Source organism: Tursiops truncatus, chromosome 6 (genome assembly GCF_011762595.2).
Source record: "Tursiops truncatus isolate mTurTru1 chromosome 6, mTurTru1.mat.Y, whole genome shotgun sequence".
In the NCBI taxonomy this organism is placed as follows: Eukaryota; Metazoa; Chordata; class Mammalia; order Artiodactyla; family Delphinidae; genus Tursiops; species Tursiops truncatus.
The window spans coordinates 84,830,973-84,851,730 of record NC_047039.1 but is presented as its reverse complement, the minus strand read 5'-3'; the positions used below and the strand labels follow the sequence as shown (position 1 = coordinate 84,851,730).

General features: G+C 41.9%; 1 protein-coding gene across 1 annotated transcript in view; it reads right to left on the bottom strand.

Moving 5' to 3' along the window:
- The window catches only part of PLPPR1 (phospholipid phosphatase related 1), a 121,253-nt gene that overhangs the window by 39,325 nt on the left and 61,170 nt on the right, over positions 1–20,758 (bottom strand). The window contains exon 2 of the mRNA XM_019948878.3: positions 7,066–7,254. Within this exon, the coding sequence (XP_019804437.1) occupies positions 7,066–7,254 (189 nt within the window). The remainder of the gene's footprint in view (positions 1–7,065; positions 7,255–20,758) is intronic.

The following is a 20,758-nucleotide window of genomic DNA, read 5'->3' as shown; positions in this document are numbered from 1 at the left end:
GGGAAAAAGATGTGAATGATGAAGTGTTAAAAAGGGGTTTCAACAGATGAGGCTGTTCAGTACAGGCGCCCACACTGTCTCCTTTGCTCTGGCAGCTGCGTCCCTCGCCAGCCAGGCAGCAGATGTGCATTTACCCGGGGCCCACTCTCTGATCCACGCTGTGCACTGAGCTTCTGTATTCACTGCAGAGCTTATGGCCCACAAACCCCCAGGTGAAGAGTCGCAGTTTCCTCCAGATTGTGCCTTTCTATCAAATTACGCTTGTCTCTTCCTTTCCCAGCAAATTCTAGATGAGTCTTGTGTGTGTGCGCGTGCACACTTGCACACAAACTGTGAGCTGTGTCAATTCTCTCAGGCTGGGTGTCAGACGTTCTGCTGCTTCAGTTCTAAATACTCCCATCACTTTGTTGTGAGGCCAAAAAAAGGTTTACTAGCTATTTTCTCATGCCTGGGGTGCTGGGGCTGAGATAAAATAAGGGTCAATCAGATTCTCCACCGGGTTAAATCCTCTTCTCCAAACAGGCTCTCTGCCTTTGACTCTGAGTCTGAGAGTTTATTCAGGGGGCCGGAGGCAGTTGTTAGCCAGGGTTTCCACATTGGTCAGAATGCACCCTGCGGTTTCTTGGACGTGTGGCCAACACTTTTGGCTAAATCGTTCCGGACACAATAAATCCCCCAAGCTCTAACCTTTCCTAAGTCCCTGTACAGCTTTCCCCTGTGTGGCCTTGCCTCAACATGATGCTGATCCTTTCTGACAGCGAAGCACAAAAGGAGAAATAGGAAATGACAGGTCAAACCCACGGCAGTCTCTTCCCTCATGTCTCTCTTGTGTGTCCCTGCAAGCACCACCCATTCTTGGAGACACACGGCAGTTTAGGGTGGTAGGTTTTTCTGTGGTTAATGTGCTAGAGCAGTGGTCCCCAACATTTCTGGCACCAGGGACCAGTTTTGTGGAAGCCAGTTTTTCCACGGATGAGGGGGGGAAGTTCAGGCGGTAATGTGAGCAATGGGGAGCGGCAGAGGAAGGTTCGCTGGCTTGCCCTCCGCTTACCTCCTCCTGTGCGGCCCGGTTCCTAACAGGCTGACAACCGATACTGTCCACGGCCTGGGGTTTGGGGACCCCTGTGCTAGAGAATACACAGAGCACCAAGGATGAGTCCAGGTTGAACTACCTTTTTTGAGAATTGCCATTAGTTTGTGTCACATAAGTCACCCCGAGGAGTCTTGCTTTCTTTCTACTACAGGGAAAATAGGAAATGGGTTTATGAAGGAGCGCGCGCACACACACACACACTGCCATTCTGTGAAACGCCTGGCCAGGCACAGATTGAACTCCCGAAAGAAAGTCAAGAGAGCCTAGGGAGTTGGGAATCTGACATTTGGAGTCTTCCAATTAGAAGGTTCTTTTTTCATCTCTCAAGGAATATTAGAACCAAAAAGATCTTGGAGATCATTTAGCCCAACCCCACCTTTTGCGGATGAGAAATCGAACCCAAAGAGGGAACATGCCTTAGCAGAGGTCACACAATTACTGGGGGCAAAGCCACAACTGGGACTCCTCCCTTTCCTGACAGATCAGGCCTGAGACAGGATGACTGCAGTGTGAGGATAATGAAGGATGCACACTCAGGGGCAGGGGGTGTGCTGAGCTAGGCACTTGGGATCCGTGTTCAAGTGGCCCAAGAAAGACTGCTTAGGATACACCATGTCTCTCCAGGAAGGGGCAGAAGTAAACACGGCTCCTTGCTCCCAGGAGACGTCCCTGAGCATCTGGGGAGTTCTGCTCTCTGTCCCGCTGTTGCTCACTTATTTTCAGGTCTTGGGGGGAAGATCAAGCGCCACAGCAGGGTTTCAAGGTCACTCAGCTCTCTGCCATTAACCCATCAGCTGTAATCAGCGCTGGTTCCTAGCAATGCCCCTCATTCGGGAGGAACATAAAAGTAGAACCAAATGGGTGGGTACCTGTCCGATTACATACAGAACTAACTGCGACCTTCAGCAAATCATTTAGTGTAGCTAAGTCTCAAGTTACAAGTAACGTAGCTAACAACTGGCCCCCTGAACGAACTCAGAGTCAAAAATGAAGGGAATTGGGGGCTTCCCTGGTGGCACAGTGGTTGGGAGTCCGCCTGCCGATGCAGGGGACATAGGTTTGTGCCCCGGTCCGGGAGGATTCCGCATGCTGCAGAGGGGCTGGGCCCGTAAGCCATGGCCGCTGGGCCTGCGCGTCCAGAACCTGTGCTCCGCAACGGGAGAAGTCACAACAGTGAGAGGCCCACGTACCTCAAAAAAAAAAAGGGGAATTGGTCCACAAACTTTCTCTATGTTCTTTGGGATGTCTCTTTTCTATTTCACTGGGATGCTGTGAGGATAAAGTAGGCAAGGACTGCAGAATACAAGTAAATTAAAAGATGTTATTCTTGCCATCATCATTTATGGAATATTCCTCAGCACATATCTTGGAGGGCTGCCATCATTATTGGTCACATTTTTCACCCAGAGAAGCAAAGGAATGGAACGGCTGACTCAGGGTTCCATACTTGAAAACTAGAGTAGAACTGTAGGTCCTTAATACTCAGTTCACTATCCATCGGCCATATCCCCATGGCTTCCCATCAGAGCATTTGACCCCATGTCAGTTTGTGTCCTTTGGGGAAAAGGAACTGGTGGAAGATATGTGATCAAAATTTGTAGGCGGAAGAAGAGTTTTTGCTGAAACTCTTAAAATGAAAGATCTATCATTTTTACCCAAAGAGAAAAGAAAATTCATCATAAAGTTCTGTTTTGTTTTTTGGCCATGTGTGTTTTTGTTTATTAGAATTGCTAGTTTCAAGTCTTATTAAAGATTGGTTATTTCATAATTATGTCAGAAGCACTGGAATATTTTAAAAATATATCTTTCAATTTGAAAATACTGCATGGATGTAGAATTTAAACATACGTATATATAACACAGAAGAAAAAAGACTGTACCATTAGCACTCAGAGATGACAGCTATACATTTTTAGTTTATTTCTTACTAGTCTTTTATGTGTAATTATAAATTTGGGATTATACTTGTAACACACATGCTGTCTTGTTAGGGTCTATTAAATATTCAGACCCACAGACAACCACATGCTTCATCTGGCACTGGTCCACTTGGAGGAACAATAGCTTGCCAACAGGGCAGCATCACATGCTGCTCTTTAGCACATGCCCTTGCAGTGGTCCAGAACAGTTCAGCTGCAAGGAGACTGCAGACATATCAGAGGACGCAGGAGCCACCAGCTTAAAAGACTCATCATGTCCCATAGGAGTCAATATATGGTGTAGCAACTCCACAGACATAGCTTCCAAGTTCCCACACTGGACATGCCAAGTGTCCAGAGCCACTGTACTTGGAAGTCACAGCATGGCACCTTTTCAGGTAGTTATAGTTCTGAGTCCAGATGCAGTTCACCAATCAGGGGTTAATTTTGCCTAGTAACATAGCTGATACATATCTTTTTCTAAGGAAACAGAGCTAGAAAACTAAGGGAAGTCCAAATTCTCTTATAAAAGAGAAAAACTTTTATCTGCAATACTATATACAATTTTTTAGCCTTCATAAACATCATTTCACTAAATCACAAGCACGTTTCTTTGCTATTAGAGGTTTTTCAGAAACATGGCTGCCCAAAATGTGTTTAGACAATCCTCTAGTGCTGTGTATTTAGCCAAGTTTTCCTTCCACTCTTAAAACTATCACTGACATGAACATCCCTATATACAAATCTTTGTATTTATATAAAACTCTGGTTATCTCCTTAACATAAATTCAGGGCATGGAATTAATGACTGGGTCTGAAGTTTATAAAACTCTCAGTACATCTCGACCAGCTGCTCTTCAGAAAGAAAATGTCGGTTTACATTTGAATTGTATGAAAGTATCTGCACCTTTAACAACACGGGTTAAACTTTAAAACATTTGCCAAACTTATTTTGGAAAAATACTGTATTTAAAGTAATTTTTCTTTGATAATTGATGAGTTTAGAAATGTTTATATGCATACAGTCAATTTATTGTTGTTAATTGTCTATTTTTGTCCTTTCTCATTTTTATTTTGGGAAGCTCATCTTTTTAAGTATTAGAAATATTTACATTGGAGTCTCATGCTGCAAAATTGTTTTGCAGTCTTTATTTACTTTTTCTTTTGGTAGAAATGCTTATTTTCAGGTAGACAAATCTATCAATCCTTTTCTATCTGCCTGCAACAACGTTCCTAATTGAGGATGCTTTTGTGAGTGTGTATGTAGACTTTCTAAGTGTTTGAAATCCATATTTTTCTCACCTCATAATGTGCATTGAAAAGCTTTCCACTTATTTTAAGGCTCTGGAACCATTTAAATAGTTATTCTTTTTTTATTATTAATTTATTTTTGGCTGGGTTTTTATATTTGCGTGGGGTCTTCGTTGCTGCGCGCGGGCTTTCTCTAGCTGCGGCGAGCAGGGGCTACTCTTCATTGGGGTGCGCGGGCTTCTCATTGCGGTAGCTTCTTTTGCTATGGAGCATGGGCTCTAGGCGCGTGGGCTTCAGTAGATGTGGCACAGGGCTCAGTAGTTGCGGGCTTTAGAGTGCAGGCTCAGTAGTTGTGGCACACGGGCTTAGTTGCTCCGCGGCATGTGGGATCTTCCCGGACCAGGGTTCGAACCTGTGTCCCCTGCGTTGGCAGGCGGACTCTCAACCACTGCGCCACCAGGGAAGCCCAGCTATGGGTTTTCTATCCCTTGAAAGTTTGAAGGAATTTGTACTATAGTTATGTGTCCCCAGTACTATTTTGTGCAATAAATTTTAGACATGTTTAAAAATTTGTATTCATTTATTCAGCTTTTCTACATTTTTAAAGGCATTGTTGTTAGTAAGTTATCTTTTCATAGAATATTATCAATTTTATTGAGAAGTAAGCATGTATTGGCATAGAATTGAATATACAGTTTAAATAAAACTACAGTGTAGACTTTAAAGGTTTATATATTTTTGCTTATATATTCTTTCTTTCTTTTTTTTTAACTTTTGCCTTTCGTATATTAGACTAACCAGGGGGTTGTACATTTTACTTATTTATCCTATTGTTTTCTGATTCACTGATTTTTCATAATTTTTATTGATCTGTTTCCCTTGCTTTCCTTAAGTGTTTTTGTTTTTTTTTTTTGAGGGAAAAAACTATAATTACAAAAAGTAATTGCAAGAGAACCTAGGCAATGATGTTTCCTGGGACTGGGAAGAAGAGAGGAAAATATGTTAGTCAGTCAATGGATCACTCAGGGATTTATGTCTGAGTACATGAGAAAATGATATGTTTATGGGACAGGAAGAAACCAGGACCTGATTCCAGACTAATTCTAGGACTAGGTAGAGCTGCCATTAAACGGTTACAGATAGAACCCAATGTGGCCTCCAGGTTTTTTCTGAGGAGTGAAGTGTGTCACCTTTTAAGGTACTTAGAAGGGTGTCTTTTATGCTTTCTCTTAGTCCTTGGGCTGGTGAGAAAGGAAAAGGGAAAGGTAAGAGGAACACGGAGATCAGCCTTCCTCTGGGAGACGGCACATCCCCCATCACTCTAAAGAGGAGGTGATACCAGGGTTTCAGTGGAATCTCCTTCTCTGCAGGGAGAGGAAGTTGGTCTGTGATCCTGAAGACGGTAAAGATCGGTTTCCAGCCAGGTTCTTTGTTTCCCCGACTTCGAACCATTTAGTCCATGACAGACGCTGTGCCAAGTCATTTGTATGAAGCGTCTTATTTAGGTCTTGACAAGTCTGTGAAATAGGCGGTCACGTTATTCCCATTTTGGGGGGAGGGAACAGAGTGACTTGCCTGAAGTCATATAGACAGGATGTGAACCCTGGAAGGTCGGACTGCAAAGCATGTGTTCTTAACCACTGTGATAGATCACGTTTCATCACTGCTGACCTTAATTCCTACGGCGTAGCCTTATTATTTGAGGGGGAACTTGTCAAGTCTAGGATCAACGATCAAAATGAACTTAAAGTACTACGACTCATTATGTCCATATTATTTCCTCCTCACAATTCTATTCTACTTCTCATCTTAAAGCAAATAAAACATTTGCATAGAAAACAATACTCGAACTGAATGTCTGAGCAATCAGTACATTCCTCAGCGTGCCAGTCGGTATTTTTATTACTGCTCCAAGGAGAGGGGAGTGGGAGAGGGCAGGGAGGGGAGGAGGGAGAGTTGGGGGGGAGGCAGCTTTGGCGGAGAAAGGGAGGAAATAATAACTGAAATTACGTCCCAAATAATCTGACGTTGTAGCATGTTCAGACACAGAAATGTTTATTTAAAAACACGAAGTCATTTTTTTAAAATCAAATTAAGATGTCTAAATGCGAAATCATTTTACCAGACAATACGGATCTATGAGCTTTACGCTTTTGAAATAGTCTTCCAAGAGGCCTGTCTGCCACTTTTCTTTTTGCCTCTTGAGAGAGAAGAATGCAATCAATGAAGGTAAATTTGCAACTTAATTGAATGTGATGTAATGTGAGCAGAGCCAGAGCCGCCCAGAACAATTCACAGCAAACTTCAGGTCAAGGGGTTTCTTTCATCTCTGGCCTCTCTGGAAGTTCAGTCAGAAGAGCAAGAGATACAGGCCTGGGGGATTCTATTCCACTCTGATTGAGGCTTTGTATCAAGGCCAGCATTTACATTCAAGACCTCTTCTGAATACACACAACACACAGCATATTTTTTCAAGAGTACAGTAGCTGTTCTTAACCTGGCAGCCACTCAGGCCTGTTCATTTAAAAAATATATACGTATGACATTCAGACATTCTTTTAAAAATATATATGTATATATATTTAAATTCAGGAACCAAAAAGCAAAAGCCACCTATAAAAGACAAGACCTGTTTTAATGAGATTTTATGCACAGCTCTACTCACTCTGTTTGGGCTGAAACAGGGCATGCCTGATAAGGCTGCTGGTGAACGCCCAGGAATAGAGGAAAGAGGAGAAAAAGCAGACAGAAAATGTTGTTTAGGATCCAACAGTAGAGAAGGAAATCCTTTTCTGTACTTACAATAGCAGTTGGGGTGGCAGCCAGCACACAATAGAGCACCAGAGGGGTGATGAAGCTTTCTTCCTCTGTCCCCGGGTAAGGCTTCATTAAGTCTCCGTCCTGACAGAAGAATCCTTGGATATGCACCTGAAAAGTGTCAGTGCATTCGAAGTAGTAGGCAAGCAGCACTGTCCCAGCCATGATGACAAGCTGAAAATACAGCATGGCCACACAGAGACATTAGCAGGGCTTCAGAGCAGCGCCCGCCCCTCAGAGCACACTCCCTCCATCACCCAGCAGCTCTCCTTGTATTGGTATTGGCAAGTGTGTGCGTGCCTGGCTCCATGGGCTCTGGGCTCAGGGAGTGTGTGCTTACTTGTCTGCCTTGTAACATCTGTTACATAAACCTCCCAGAAAAGAATGAACAGCTCCCACCTGAGAAGCAGACCACAGCAAGGCTTGTAGAGAGACCCAGGTTCTGCTGCGCCCCTCTCAGGGGATGCATGGGAACCACGGCAATACTGCCATTCAGGACAGAGGTGAAAAGTCAAAGGATAGTGGCACATGAATTGGCAAGATGTAGGGTGAGATCTGTTCGTGGGCAATTTCATAAAATGTTAGAGATAGACTTACTTTTTTATAAAGTATTAGAGGCAGGTAAATGACGCATGAATGAACAAACAGGAAAGCTGAAGCCTAGAAAGGTTAAGGGAAATCTTCAGAACCTAAATTACCGCTGTGGGTGAAAACACTGTACAGGTATCCTATATCAGTCACAACTTTTATCCTTTTCCAAAAAGATGTTGCCTTTATTCCAAAATGCTTTCTACCAGTAAGTAAAGGACTTTACTGATGATCACGTCTTATTATAGACATATATCCTTTATAAGGTTTGGACACAAAAAGGGACACAATTATCCTTTCACTTGATTCAGAAATGTCCCAGATACTCACCGAGGTTTAGATGTAGCCTTTAATAGGTATGAGGAGTTGGGCGAGTATGGAAATGCCATTATTTTTCTCATTCCCATTAGGAAACACCAAATGGCAAGATGAGACGGTGATAAAGGTAGACAGAAAAGAGGTCTTTGAGGTTACGAAATTACAGAAAGTTAAGCTGGAAAAGATCTTGGAGATCCTCCCATCTAAAATCTTTATTTCATAGATGAGAAAACAGAGGCCCAGCAAGGAGAACCGACGACAGCTGGATTTTCCAACAAGGAAACCAAACATGTCCTTAGACTGACAATCAGCAAAGCAGAGAAACTAAAATGGGGAAAAATATGTTAAAATGTTGATTTGTTTAAAAGTATCAAAGTAATCATTTTGGGAGAAGAATCAGAACTTGGTAGGGCATCTTTGTACATCCTTTATGGCTTAAAAATTGTTTCTATTTGGAAGTACGTAAGGGGCAGGGAGGGGGAAACCATAATCTTTTAGGTTTTAGTCTCAAGTTCTTATTCCAGCCCTGGAATGACTAACATAAGGTCACATAGCTAGTTAGTGTTAGACCCAGGACAAGAATCCCACATTTTCTGATCCCCAGGGGGCAAAACACCTGGGTCACAGCATCAAAATCGCATCATACACAAAAGTGTGGAGAGTTACGGGGAGAGGCAAAGTAGCTCAACTCCAATGCAGAGAGGCACCATTTGGCATCTGTCTTTATCCACGTTCATATCCATTTCTTTAGCCACCACACTGAAGCAGAGCCTTGAACTTTGCCCACTCTCTCACACCTGCTTCTGGTACGTTGGCTCTGCAATTCCTCCTCACTCTAGCAGAAGGCATCATTTTCTTTAAGGGTCATTTGGATTAAGAATCTTCCCTCAGGACTTCCCGATGGCACAGTGGTTAAGAATCCACCTGCCAATGCAGGGGACATGGGTTCAATCCTTGGTCCAGGAAGATCCCACGTGCTGCGGAGCAACTAAGCCCGCAAGCCACAACTACCAAGCCCGCATGCTGCAACTACTGAAGCCAGCGCACCTAGAGCCCGTGCTCCGCAACAGGAGAAGCCACCACAATGAGAAGCCCGTGCACTGCAAAGAAGAGCAGCCCCCACTCGCCACAACCAGAGAAAGCCCGCGCACAGCGACGAAGACCCAGTGCGGCACCCCCCAACCAAAAAAAAAAAAAAAACTTCCCTCAACCTTCCATTTTCTCTAACTCTTTGGTTAGAAGCCTTTCCTCTTTGGTTCAGAAGCCTCGAGTATCTCCAGCGTTAACGTGTCTAAAGTACAAACGCCTCACCATCCTGTTATAAAGGTCTTTACCTTTTGGCTGTATCCATCACCACCTTTATCTCCAGGTAGGCTCCAAATCATACTTTGCAATCACTGTCTCTCACACATGACTTGTTTCTGGCTCTACAAGGACTTTGTTCCATTATCTGACATGTTCTACCCCTTCTCCCCCAGTGGACCTCCTGGCACAACTTCTGACCATCCAGTAATCTCTAGACATTCGCGTGTGTTTCTCTGTGCCTGAAGTTGTTTATTGGCACGTGTAAATTGCCAGTGCTCATGCCCGCCATCTCTACTGTTTCAAGCGTTTTGTTTATTTCTTATCTCTTCAGCAACAGAGAAGAGACTTGGATAAGGATGTTTCCTATAGGAATGAGAGATAGGTGCTCCCAAGCTGCCCCACTGATTGGTGCTCTTGCTAGTAGCTAGTTTATAAAGTCAAGGCCATGACGTTTCTATTTCTTTTGTGCTGCACTAGTCAATTGAGTCGACCCGACAGGAGGGAACCTAGCCAGTTGACCCGGATGTTTTGGAGCTAACGCTAGGATTCCAACAGTTTGGGGGCTCTGCCTCTGGGGCTGTTTCTGTCTCCTGCACAGCCTTGATCTGATTTCTCTGTATCTCATCCATGTGGCAGGAAACATATTTCTCTCTCTCAGCTTCATCAGCCCTTAGGAGAAATAAGCTTGGAGAACAGGCAGGATCGATGGGGGCTTTTTGGATAAAACAAAAACAAAAATGGCATCTAGCTTCCTCTATTGAGGAAGAATATTATATTTTACAGGGGACATTTGTGCTACCACTTCGATTTAAAAGAGAAAAAGGTGAAAATGAAGTAAATGAAAGCAAAATAGTGTGTGTGTGTGTGTGTGTGTATATATATGTATATGTATGATCTCTCTACGATCTATATGTATATAATATATATGTATATATGTGTATATATATATGTAAGACGACTCAGAAAAATGAAGAATAGAAACTTTTAAAACAGAATTGTCTTAACATCAAATACATCATAATCAACAGTAACAATAAAAAAGCCAAGGTCAATATATCTAAATTTGCTATACATAGAAAAAATCTTGAAGAGCTGCTTGGCCAATTTAACTACGGAAACAGCATTCAGAGAGAACTGAATGAATGAATGAATCAAGTGCAGGGCAGAAAGAACAGAGAACCTTGGAGACGCAGGGTGGTAGAGGTAGATGGGAACTTCCACAGCCTACGGGACAGAACTGACCCATCAGCATGAGTCACCTTGGCCTTGGTTCCTCCCCTGAGCAGCCAGAAACCCCTTCCTGTCACTTTAAAGCCATCCTCAAGATGCACAGAAGCAAATATAGAACAATTTGGATCTTGATTTCTAGGTTTCTTTTCTATTGAACATTCTCTTGCGACCATATATTAAAAAGAAGCTCATGCATTTACTGCAGGAACAGAAACAGCACGTTGATTCTGCTTCCACAAGCAGAGAGCTCTGCCTTGCAGCACTGATGACACACAATTAGCCGTCGGTGTCCTCCCTTCCTCTGCCCTGTCCTGGGCCATGATTCATCACTGTCTACGTTTGTGTCACTCGTGCCAGCTGGCACACTTGCCGTCTCCGCTGCCTTCTCCAGCCCCATTTAGGGAGGCATGGAGGGAGGCCATAATGTTGGTGTCACATGAGCAGATGGTGAGGCTGTGCTGGACCCAAGTGCTGGTGGAAGGGTTGACGGTATTAGTGTGAAAAAAGCAATTATGGATGTGGGGAGATAATGAGGTAGAAGGAGCTCATGTACCAGGGATTTTCCTCAGCTGTTGCTTTCTAAGAATGACAACCCGATATATGAAAATGCATTAAATCCTGATCATTCCACAAAGATTCAGAAGGCAGAAGCCAGCAATATCTGAAATCCAGCCTCTCAGAGTTGAGAATACTGTGTTTCTACCCAGGTTCTCTGCTGATTGGAGAAAAATGAATGTCACAGAGGGATAAGTGGGGAGGTCACAAAGCTGAGAGAAGAGGCTGAGATGACAAGTACGTTTTTCTTTGGTCGGTAGTCTGAAGCAGTTGTGGACCACTAATTTATATGACAGGATACAAGCTGGGAGAGCAGGGGATAGATAAATGGTGCTATGACTCATGTGAGTATGTATGTGTGTCCAGGGATGTAGGGGCAGACACATGACGTGGAAATGAGAGGACTGGTATCTGGTATGGAGTGTAAAGGGCGTGGTTTGAACTGGGGACTGCTGGAGCTAGGTGACCAACCATCTCAGTTTGCCCAGGACCAAGGGGTTTCCTGGGGCATGGGACTTTTCAGTGCTAAAATGGAGGTAGTCTTGAACAAACTGGGGTGCTAGGTCACTCTACCTGAGACAATGTTTCCCTCCCCAAAGAGCTTTCTTATTCTGGTCTGGCCAGGAGCTATCAAGACCAATGCAAATTAATCAGTCAACCAACAACTGTTTCTGAAAACCGCCTCTGTGTTCAGTTCCGAACTAAGTGCTGTGAAGGCGAGGAATTCTCAGACGTGCTCTCTAACCTCAAGCAATTTGAGATCAAGCTAAGTGGGGAGTGCTCGCCAATACAGGAAACAGACAGTGATCTGTAGGAGGGTGTCAGCTGATCCCAAGCTGGGTTTCATACATGGCTGCATGGGTTTGGTGAGGGATGGGTATTGGCAGAAGGAGAACAAGGGAAGGGGCTCCTGCGTGGAGGAGGAGTGAGGGCAAGGGGATGGAGAGGGCAGCGTGGCGTGTGTTCAGGATATTGGTTTCGACTAAGCCTCAAGGACACATGTTCAATTCCATAGCAAGATGGGATAAAGGAAACTCAGCAGAAGGAACGCTGCATCCGAGAGCTGAGGTGATAAGGTTTGTCATGGTTGTGATGCAGAAGCAAAGTCTGAGGACTCCAGGGGATGGTACACGTTAAAGATTTGCATGTTGTTCAGTATTGAGGAAGCATGTTAGGCACAAGGGTCAGTAGCTGCACAAAAGGGCTGGGCTGGGCAACCCTCAAGTGGCACTGACAGAAGTGGGAAACAAGGTAGTAAGTTAGAGGGGAAACACCTGAGAAAACTGACAGTGGAAACACCTGAGACCTCACTGGGAGCCCTTAGAAGTAAGGATAACACTTTGAGAGGGGCTGAAAGTTCTCCAAAAACAACATGGGCAAGATCCAAGGAGAAGAGGAAGGAGTAGGAGATGGAGGGGGACGTGATGGTGACGGTACAGGTGATGACCTATATTATGCATGTGTCCTAGGAACTTTTGTAAGCGCTTGACATAAATTAACTCTTCTTCTGCCCAGCCACCTTCTATGTGGTACATATATTATTTCCATTTTATAGAAGAGGAAACAGGCGCAGAGAGATTACATGAATTGCATTAAGGTCACACAACTTGGGTGAACCTAGGATGATTACTATAATTATGATGTATTTCTCCACACAAACTTGGGCAGCCTGGGAAAAAGCAGCTTACAAATACGTCAGTGTAATATTAAGGGCTAAACTATGTGCTACAGACTTGAGTACTTTATGCAAATGTCTCCTAGTATCAATTTCATCTGTATGAAGGTTAATAATAATTCATAAATATGCACTGAGGCATGTTTATGTATTCTCATTTTGTTCCAAAAAGACGTTATACCAACTTCCACCAAATAAAGTAAGCAAGCATCCAAGAGCAGTTGGAACAGAAGAAGAAATAAATATGGAGACAGGAGTTACATCCTTGAGTATAAGTTGTCTAATAGTCAACACAAGAAGGAAATACTGGTCATTTTCACATTTCACAGTAGCTATATGATAAACACCAACCAGCGGTGGAAGAGTAGAATCTTTCTGATATAGTGACTGGATAGGAATTCATCCTGAGTTCTCATAAGGGACATGATAAACAATGACAATACTGAGTATGTTGGTGCCGTTCTTTATGTGGGACCTCATATCAACTCAGCATAGGCCAATGACATCACATCAAAGCTAAATGCACAAAAACAATAGTGTGAGATAGAAGGGAGGAGGTCAGCATTATGATTCGGTCTAGGTTGAACTTGAGAGATACAGCACAATGAAAGGTTAAGGCTGCTAGGCTGGAAACCTGCTCTGCTGCTTTTACTAGGTGTGTGACTTAAATTCCCGTGCCTCTGTTTCTTTGTTAGTAAAGTGGGGCTGATAATGCTACAGCACCTACCTCTTCAGGTCATCATGAGGATTAAATGAGGATTGTGTAGTATTTAGAACAGTATCTGACTCATGATAGTAAGCATGTTCTAAAAGAATGGGTAGACTATATATTCTTCACTCCTTCCTAATTATAGTTTCTCTCAGGTTAGGTTTTTAAAAACTACTGGGTAGCAGTGAATTAGATACTGCCTTTTAATAAGTTTCCTGCTAGTGAAATACAGACCTGCATCTTGTTTTAAACATGGATTTCATTGTTTAATAATACTACAATGTTATTATTAGAGTAGACTAGCGGAAGGAACCTTTGCTCAGGCTACTCTCTGTAGGACAAATCTTTTAACCTTTCCTCATCCCAGTTTCTTCTGTGAAAAAAGATTGAGTTACTTTTCAGGGTTGTAATGAGAATTGAGGCTATTACACATAAATATCAATGACACTATTTTGGCACATAGTAGATGCTTAATAAATGACATCCCTAGTTATTATTAGCTTCATTTAGTGTTACTGTGTCTTATATATGTCCCTTATTGTGGTTTTCCAAACTGCAGGTCTCAAACCATTAGTTGATTGTGAAACAAATGTATACAAGGTAGGGTTCAACTAGAATTTTTTTTTTTCTTTTTTTTTTTTTACGGTACGCGGGCCTCCCACTGTTGTGGTCTCTCCCGCCGCGGAGCACAGGCTCCGGACGCGCAGGCCCAGCGGCCACGGCTCGCGGGCCCAGCCGCTCCGCGGCACGCGGGATCCTCCCGGACCGGGGCACGAACCCACGTCCCCCGCATCGGCAGGCGGACTCCCAACAACTGCGCCACCAGGGAAGCCCTCAACTAGAATTTTTTAGTGAAAAAGAATGGAATAGAATTGAATATAGTAGAGTTTTATACATAGTAAGGACAAGTGTTTTCTTCTCAATTTTATTGAAGTACAGTTGATTTGCAATGTTGTGTTAATGTCTGCTGTACAGTAAAGTGACTCAGTTATACATATATACATATTCTTTTCCATTTTGGTTTATCACAGGATATTGAATATAGTTCCCTGTGCTATACAGTAGGACCTTGTTTATTCATCCTGTATATACTAGTTTGCATCTGCTAATCCCAAACTCCCAATCCTAAGGACAAGTGTTTTTACGTGAAACTTTTGTTGAGTATGTAACATACAGGCAGAGGGAGAATGTATAATACAAAGTGAAATATATTTCTTACTATGGGTTGTATTTAAAAATCCTTCAAGGAAATGTGATTTTATTAGATACTTGTCTCATCATAAGCAATTTCTTATACTTTAGTGCCTAAGGCACGTAGGTTCAAATCGCAAATCCACTAATTACTACTGTATGTCTTTGAACTTAACCTGTCTCTGCCTTAGTTTCCTCACCTGTGAAATGAGTTCTCATGAGAGTGGTATGAGAACTATATGATTAAGTATATCAAAACCACTTAGCAGGCACTCAATAACTGTTAGCTGTTATTTTATTAAGACTTAAGTAGAATATATATTTTTTTCTGAATAAGCAAACAATACCACATGCACTAAAATACATAAGAGAATATGAAGTCATCGCATTAGCCAGGACTGAATAATCAACTAGTTCTTCCATCTATAAAATGATGCTTCTTGACAAGCATCTTATTTCCACAAATATGAATTTTCAAGAGTCAAAGTATTCTTAGTCTTGCTATTTGCAAATGATATTACCTCAAGATATGAAGGAATAAAAATAAAATATTAAGCAATCGGTCCTCTTATCAATGTATTTGATCACTGATTGTCTTATATTTTTGTATTTTATGAAAGATTTTAAAAAATTATTTTATTGTGGTAAGAGCACTTAAAATGAGATCTATCCTCTTAACAAATATTTTAGTACCATATGTTATTGTTGACTATAGGTCCAATGTACAGCAGATTTCTAGAGCTTCTTCCTTTTGCTTAACTAAAACCTCATGCCTATTGATTAGTAACTCTCCATTTCCCCCTCAGTCCGGGATCTTTTAACTAATAGGCAATTAAAGTGTGGTTAAGAATGACATCCTCCTGTGAAAATTGAAAAACCTACCATGGACCAGTGCATGTATATGAGAATTCATTCCTTCTTTAAGGAGAACCAAAGGTGTACCCATAGGCAAGGATATGTAGATGAAATGAGATTGTTCAGTTATTCAGCCAGTATTTATTGAGTGCCTACTGCTTGCAGACATTGGGGAGTTTCAGTCATTGAATAACAAAACTTACAAAACACATGATTTTGGGGCTCATGGGGATTTCTGTGGGGGAGACAGATATCATAAAAGCAAACCCAAGGGAATGATAATAATGACTCTCATTGACCCCATAACCAACTACATACCTTGAAATGCTCTGTTACACGATCCTCATGCCACCCTGTGAGATGATGAGTCACCCTCATTTAAAGCAGAGTACGTTCATCCAAGCTCACAGAACTAGTGAACGGTGGAGCCAGGATTTGAACCTCTGGTGTCAATTAAGCATTAAGAGATGATGCCTGTAAAATGCTTAGCCTAATGCCTACTTAGTAAGTGCTCAGTCCTTTCTCTTACTCTTTGGTTTCTGTTCACTTGTCCTTTTCAATGCTTCTTGACATGGCTCTGGGGTAGGAGTGGGGGTTGACTGATCGCCACCCCCATCACTTTCCTTTCTTGGTATTTAAGAGCACTACTTTCGCCTGCCTCTGACCATACTGGCTCCTTTCATTTTTCCTTTTCTTCTACCTGGTCTGTAAATGGTAGTGCTCTCCTAGGACCTATCCTTTCCCCTCTTTTCATTTTCTTTCCATGTATTCTTCTTGGGAGATCTCATCTTTCTATGGCTTCCACCCTTATATTGATTCCATTGACCCTCATATTATCATTCTCGGTCCTGTTTACTCTCCTGACCACCAACCTTGTGCTCCACAGACACTCCAAATACCACAAGTCTGAAATGAAATTCAGCATGTCTTCTCCCCTCAATGTGCAACTTCTCTAGAGTTCACTGTCCTGGTAAATCCAACCAACATCTTCTCAGTCACCCAGGCTAGAAATCTCAACATCTTAGACACTTCCTCCAGCTTTCTTGTTCTTCCCACCCCATACCTGGTCAGCTCCCATGTCTTTCTTACTGTAGTGCCCATCCTGTGTATCTCATTTTTCCTATGCCAACTACCATGTTCTTATGCAGGCCTCCATATTCTCTCATCTACACTACTGAAATCTTGTCCTACCTGCTCCTGCTGCCTTTGAGATCTCAACCCCTTTATGCCATTAGTTACCCTGCTACTAAAGAGTTATGATTCTAAGGCACAGCTATGATTGTGTCTTTCTACTCCAAAATCTTCAGTGATAAGTATTTCAGATAAATCAAGCAATTTTCTGTCTATTTTAACACACTGGGCTCTGTTCCACTCATGTTTTTGATAATGGAGAGAAGCCTGCCATTTGAATAGAGACCAACCCAGGAAACCCCATCAGGCATTGCTCCTCAGGTAGCAGAAAATACACAGGTCTACCTCTCAGCCTGGGCTGACTACACCTCTCTATTTGGCCACTCCTTAAAGAGCAAATGCAAATACCATAACCTTGTCTTTGCCTGTGTGTGTTTCCATCCTCCAGCATCCTGTTGGTTATTAGTGAATGATATGAAGAAATGTAGAGTGTATGATAATATTTTCAGGTAGATTTACAGCTACACTGAGGAAGGGATTATTATTGGATCTATGTCAAGCTAAACTGGGCCACAAAATTTTCTCTTTGATATTCTGCCATTAGGGATATGTATATTTTTAATTCATAGACACAGATGAATACATATAAGGAATGTCAAATGTATAGTGACACAAAACTGGCAGGTATAGCTAATATTAGAGAAAGCAGAAAAAAATTCAAAATGATTTTGATGTTTGAGAACATTGCTTGGGGACAAATGTAAAGTCCTACAACAAGGCTTTGCTATTCCTTAACTTCAGGGGCTGGTAGAGCGGAAAGCCTAGAACTCTGACCTGAGAGGCTCACCAGCCTTGGCCTTCACTGACCCTGCCCTTCCTCAGGGATGCTTCAGACTCAGAGACCGGGAAGGTCAGAGCTCAGTAGATGTTACACGTGTGGGAAAATGAGAGTGATGAGATGAGGAGTCAAGAGAAGTCTTTGAAAAGCAAGTCCTGGATGACGTTGATGCACATTTTATTTACTTACTTAGAGAGGTGGACGGAAGCAGTTTTGCAAATGATCCCTATGGTCTAAATGGCTGCAGTCCTACTACCTTTAAAAAAAAAAAATTATCTGGTGCACCAGGTCTTAGTTGCAGCTCCTTAGTTGCAGCATGTGGGCTCCTTAGTTGCGGCATGTGAACTCTTAGTTGCAGCATGCATGCAGGATCTAGTTCCCTGACCAGGGATCGAACCTGGGCCCCCTGCATTGGGAGCGCAGAGCCTTATCCACTGTGCCACCAGGGAAGTCCCACCTACTAGCTTTTTGTTAACAAACTAAGTTGATTTGGGTGATAATCTAAGGTTTCTCAGCAGAATCATTAGAAGTCAGCAAACTACTATGAACACCAACTATGTGCCAAATCCTTCAGCCAGTTGGTAGGAACTTAAAGATGAAGGAGTTCTTAGCTTTTCAAGGATATGAGCAAGTGACCAAATGATCGGTGTTTTAAAAAAAAATTTATTATTTTTTATTTTAATTTTATTGGAGTATAGTTGACTTACAGTGTTGTGTTAGCTTCAGGTGTACAGCACAGTGATTCAGTTATACATATACATATATTCATTCTTTTTCAAATTATTTTCGCATATGTTATCACAGAACACTGAGTAGAGTTCCTTGTGCTATACAGCAGGTCTTTGTTGGTTATCTATCTGATACACAGTAGTGTGCGTATGTTCATTCCAAGCTCCTGATTTATCCCTCCCCAACACATTTCCCCTTTGGTAACCATAAGTTTGTTTTCGGTACCTGTAATTCTGTTTCTGTTTTGTAGATAAGTTCATTTGTATCATTTTTAAAAATCAGATTCCACATATGAGTAATATCATATGATATTTGTCTTTCTCTGTCCAACTTATTTCACTTAGTATGATAATCTCTAGGTCCATCCATGTTGCTGCAATGGCATTATCTCATTTTTTTTTTATGGCTGAGTAATATTCCATTGTATATATGTACCACATCTTCTTTATCCATTCATCTGTCGATGGCCATTTAGGTTGCTTCTATTGTCTTGGCTATTGTAAATAGTGTTGCAATGAACACTGGGGTGCATGTGTCTTTTCAGATTATGGTCTTCTCCAGATATATGCCCAGGAGTGGGATTACTGGATCATATGGTAGTTCTATTTTTAGTTTTCTCAGGAACCTCCATACTGTTCTCCATAGTGGCTGTACCAATTTACATTCCCACCAACAGTGTTAGGAGGGTTCCCTTTTCTCCACACCCTCTCCAGCATTTATTGTTTGTAGATTTTTTGATGATGGTCATTCTGACTGGTGTAAGGTGATATCTCATTGTAGTTTTGATTTGCATTTCTCTAATAATCAGCAATGTTGAGCATCTTTTTGTGTGCCTCTTGGCCATCTGTATGTCTTCTTTGGAGAAATGTCTATTTAGATCTTCTGCCCATTTTTTGATTGGGTTGTTTGTTTTTTTGACATAGAGCTGCATGAGCTGTTTGTATGTTTTGGAGATTAATCCCTTGTTGGTCGCTTCATTTGCAAATATTTTCTCCCATTCTGTGGGTTGTCTTTCATTTTGTTTATGGTTTCCTTTGCTGTGCAGAAGATTTTAAGTTTAATTAGGTCCCAGTTGTTTGTTTTTGTTTTTATTTTCATTACTCTAGGAGTTGGACCAAAAAAGATACTGCTTCCATTTATGTCTAAAAGTGCTCTGCCTATGTTTTCCTGTAGGAGTTTTATAGTATCCAGTCTTACATTTAGATCTTCAACCCATTTTGAGTTTATTTTTGTGTATGGTATTAGAGAATGTTCTATTTTCATTCTTTTATATGTATTGAGAGCGGTCCAGTTTTTCCAGCACCATTTACTGAAAAGACTGTCTTTTCTCCATTGTATATTCTTGCCTCCTTTGTCATAGACTAATTGACCATAGGTGCATGGGTTTATTTCTGGGCTTTCTATTCTTTCTATTCTATTCTGTTCTATTCTATTCCCCCTGCTCCCACCTCTGGTAGCCACAACTCTGATCTCTTTCTCTGAGTTTGTGAACCTTTTCAAAAATAAAACACTAATACATATTGGTATAAACTGAAAATCTGTATCATTGGAATTAATATGTGGTATGTCTTTATTTTTCTAGACTTTAAAGTACATAAAGTAGAATCACACTGTACATGCTGTTCCACAGCTTGTATTTCTCCTGACATATTTTGACCATCTTTCTATGTTAGTACATAGAGGTCTTTACAGTTATATGAGATAATACGTTCTCATTGACACAGGTGTATTCAGGAACCAGAATAAAAGAGGAGAGGTAGGTGCAAACTCGAAAGAGGAGAGCTCTGCGTGGCAGGCAGAGGAAATCAACCTTTTATTATATACTCAAAAGGAAATAACTGAAGGATTTTGAGCAGAAAAGTGGCACCGTCAAACCTGTCATCGAAGAGGGTGACCTTGATAGAAATCTGTATTAGACTGGAGCAGAGACCCTAAGCAGAGAAATCAGAGTTGGTATTGTACAAAGGTTAGTTTACGGGTCAGTTACCAGGTACTCGAGTACCAGTAATAGTGCAGTGCTATCACATTTCCAGAGCAAGCTCACGAAATCCTATTTAGCTTTCTCCCTCACAATGGAGTAGGAGTAAAATATTGTCTGTTGTACATTTAGTTTTCAACTACCATTGTGAAGATATAAAGTAATGCATTCATTAAACTTTTATTGATAAACTACTACATGATAGGCATTAGCAGTGCACAAAATAAAGTCTCTGTCCACATGGGGGAGGCAATAGAAAAGAGTAGATTTGGGGGCTGGGGAAAGTAAGTTTAATTTCGAACATATAAATTTTGAGATGCCTATTGGACATTCAACAGAAATGTCAAGGAGGCAGTGGTGTATGTAAGTTGGAGACGTATTTTGGGAGTCATCAGAGTATGTGATCGCCCAGTTAGCAAGCACACACAGAGGAAAGGGGAGTCCAGGAGATGTGACGAATGAGCAAAGGCGAATGAAGAAGCTGGTGACAAGATTAGGGTTGGTGGGAAAGTAACAGTGAGCCAAGAACAAGAATCTCCAAAGATGGGAGATGGGGTGGTCCAGGACTTCATATAA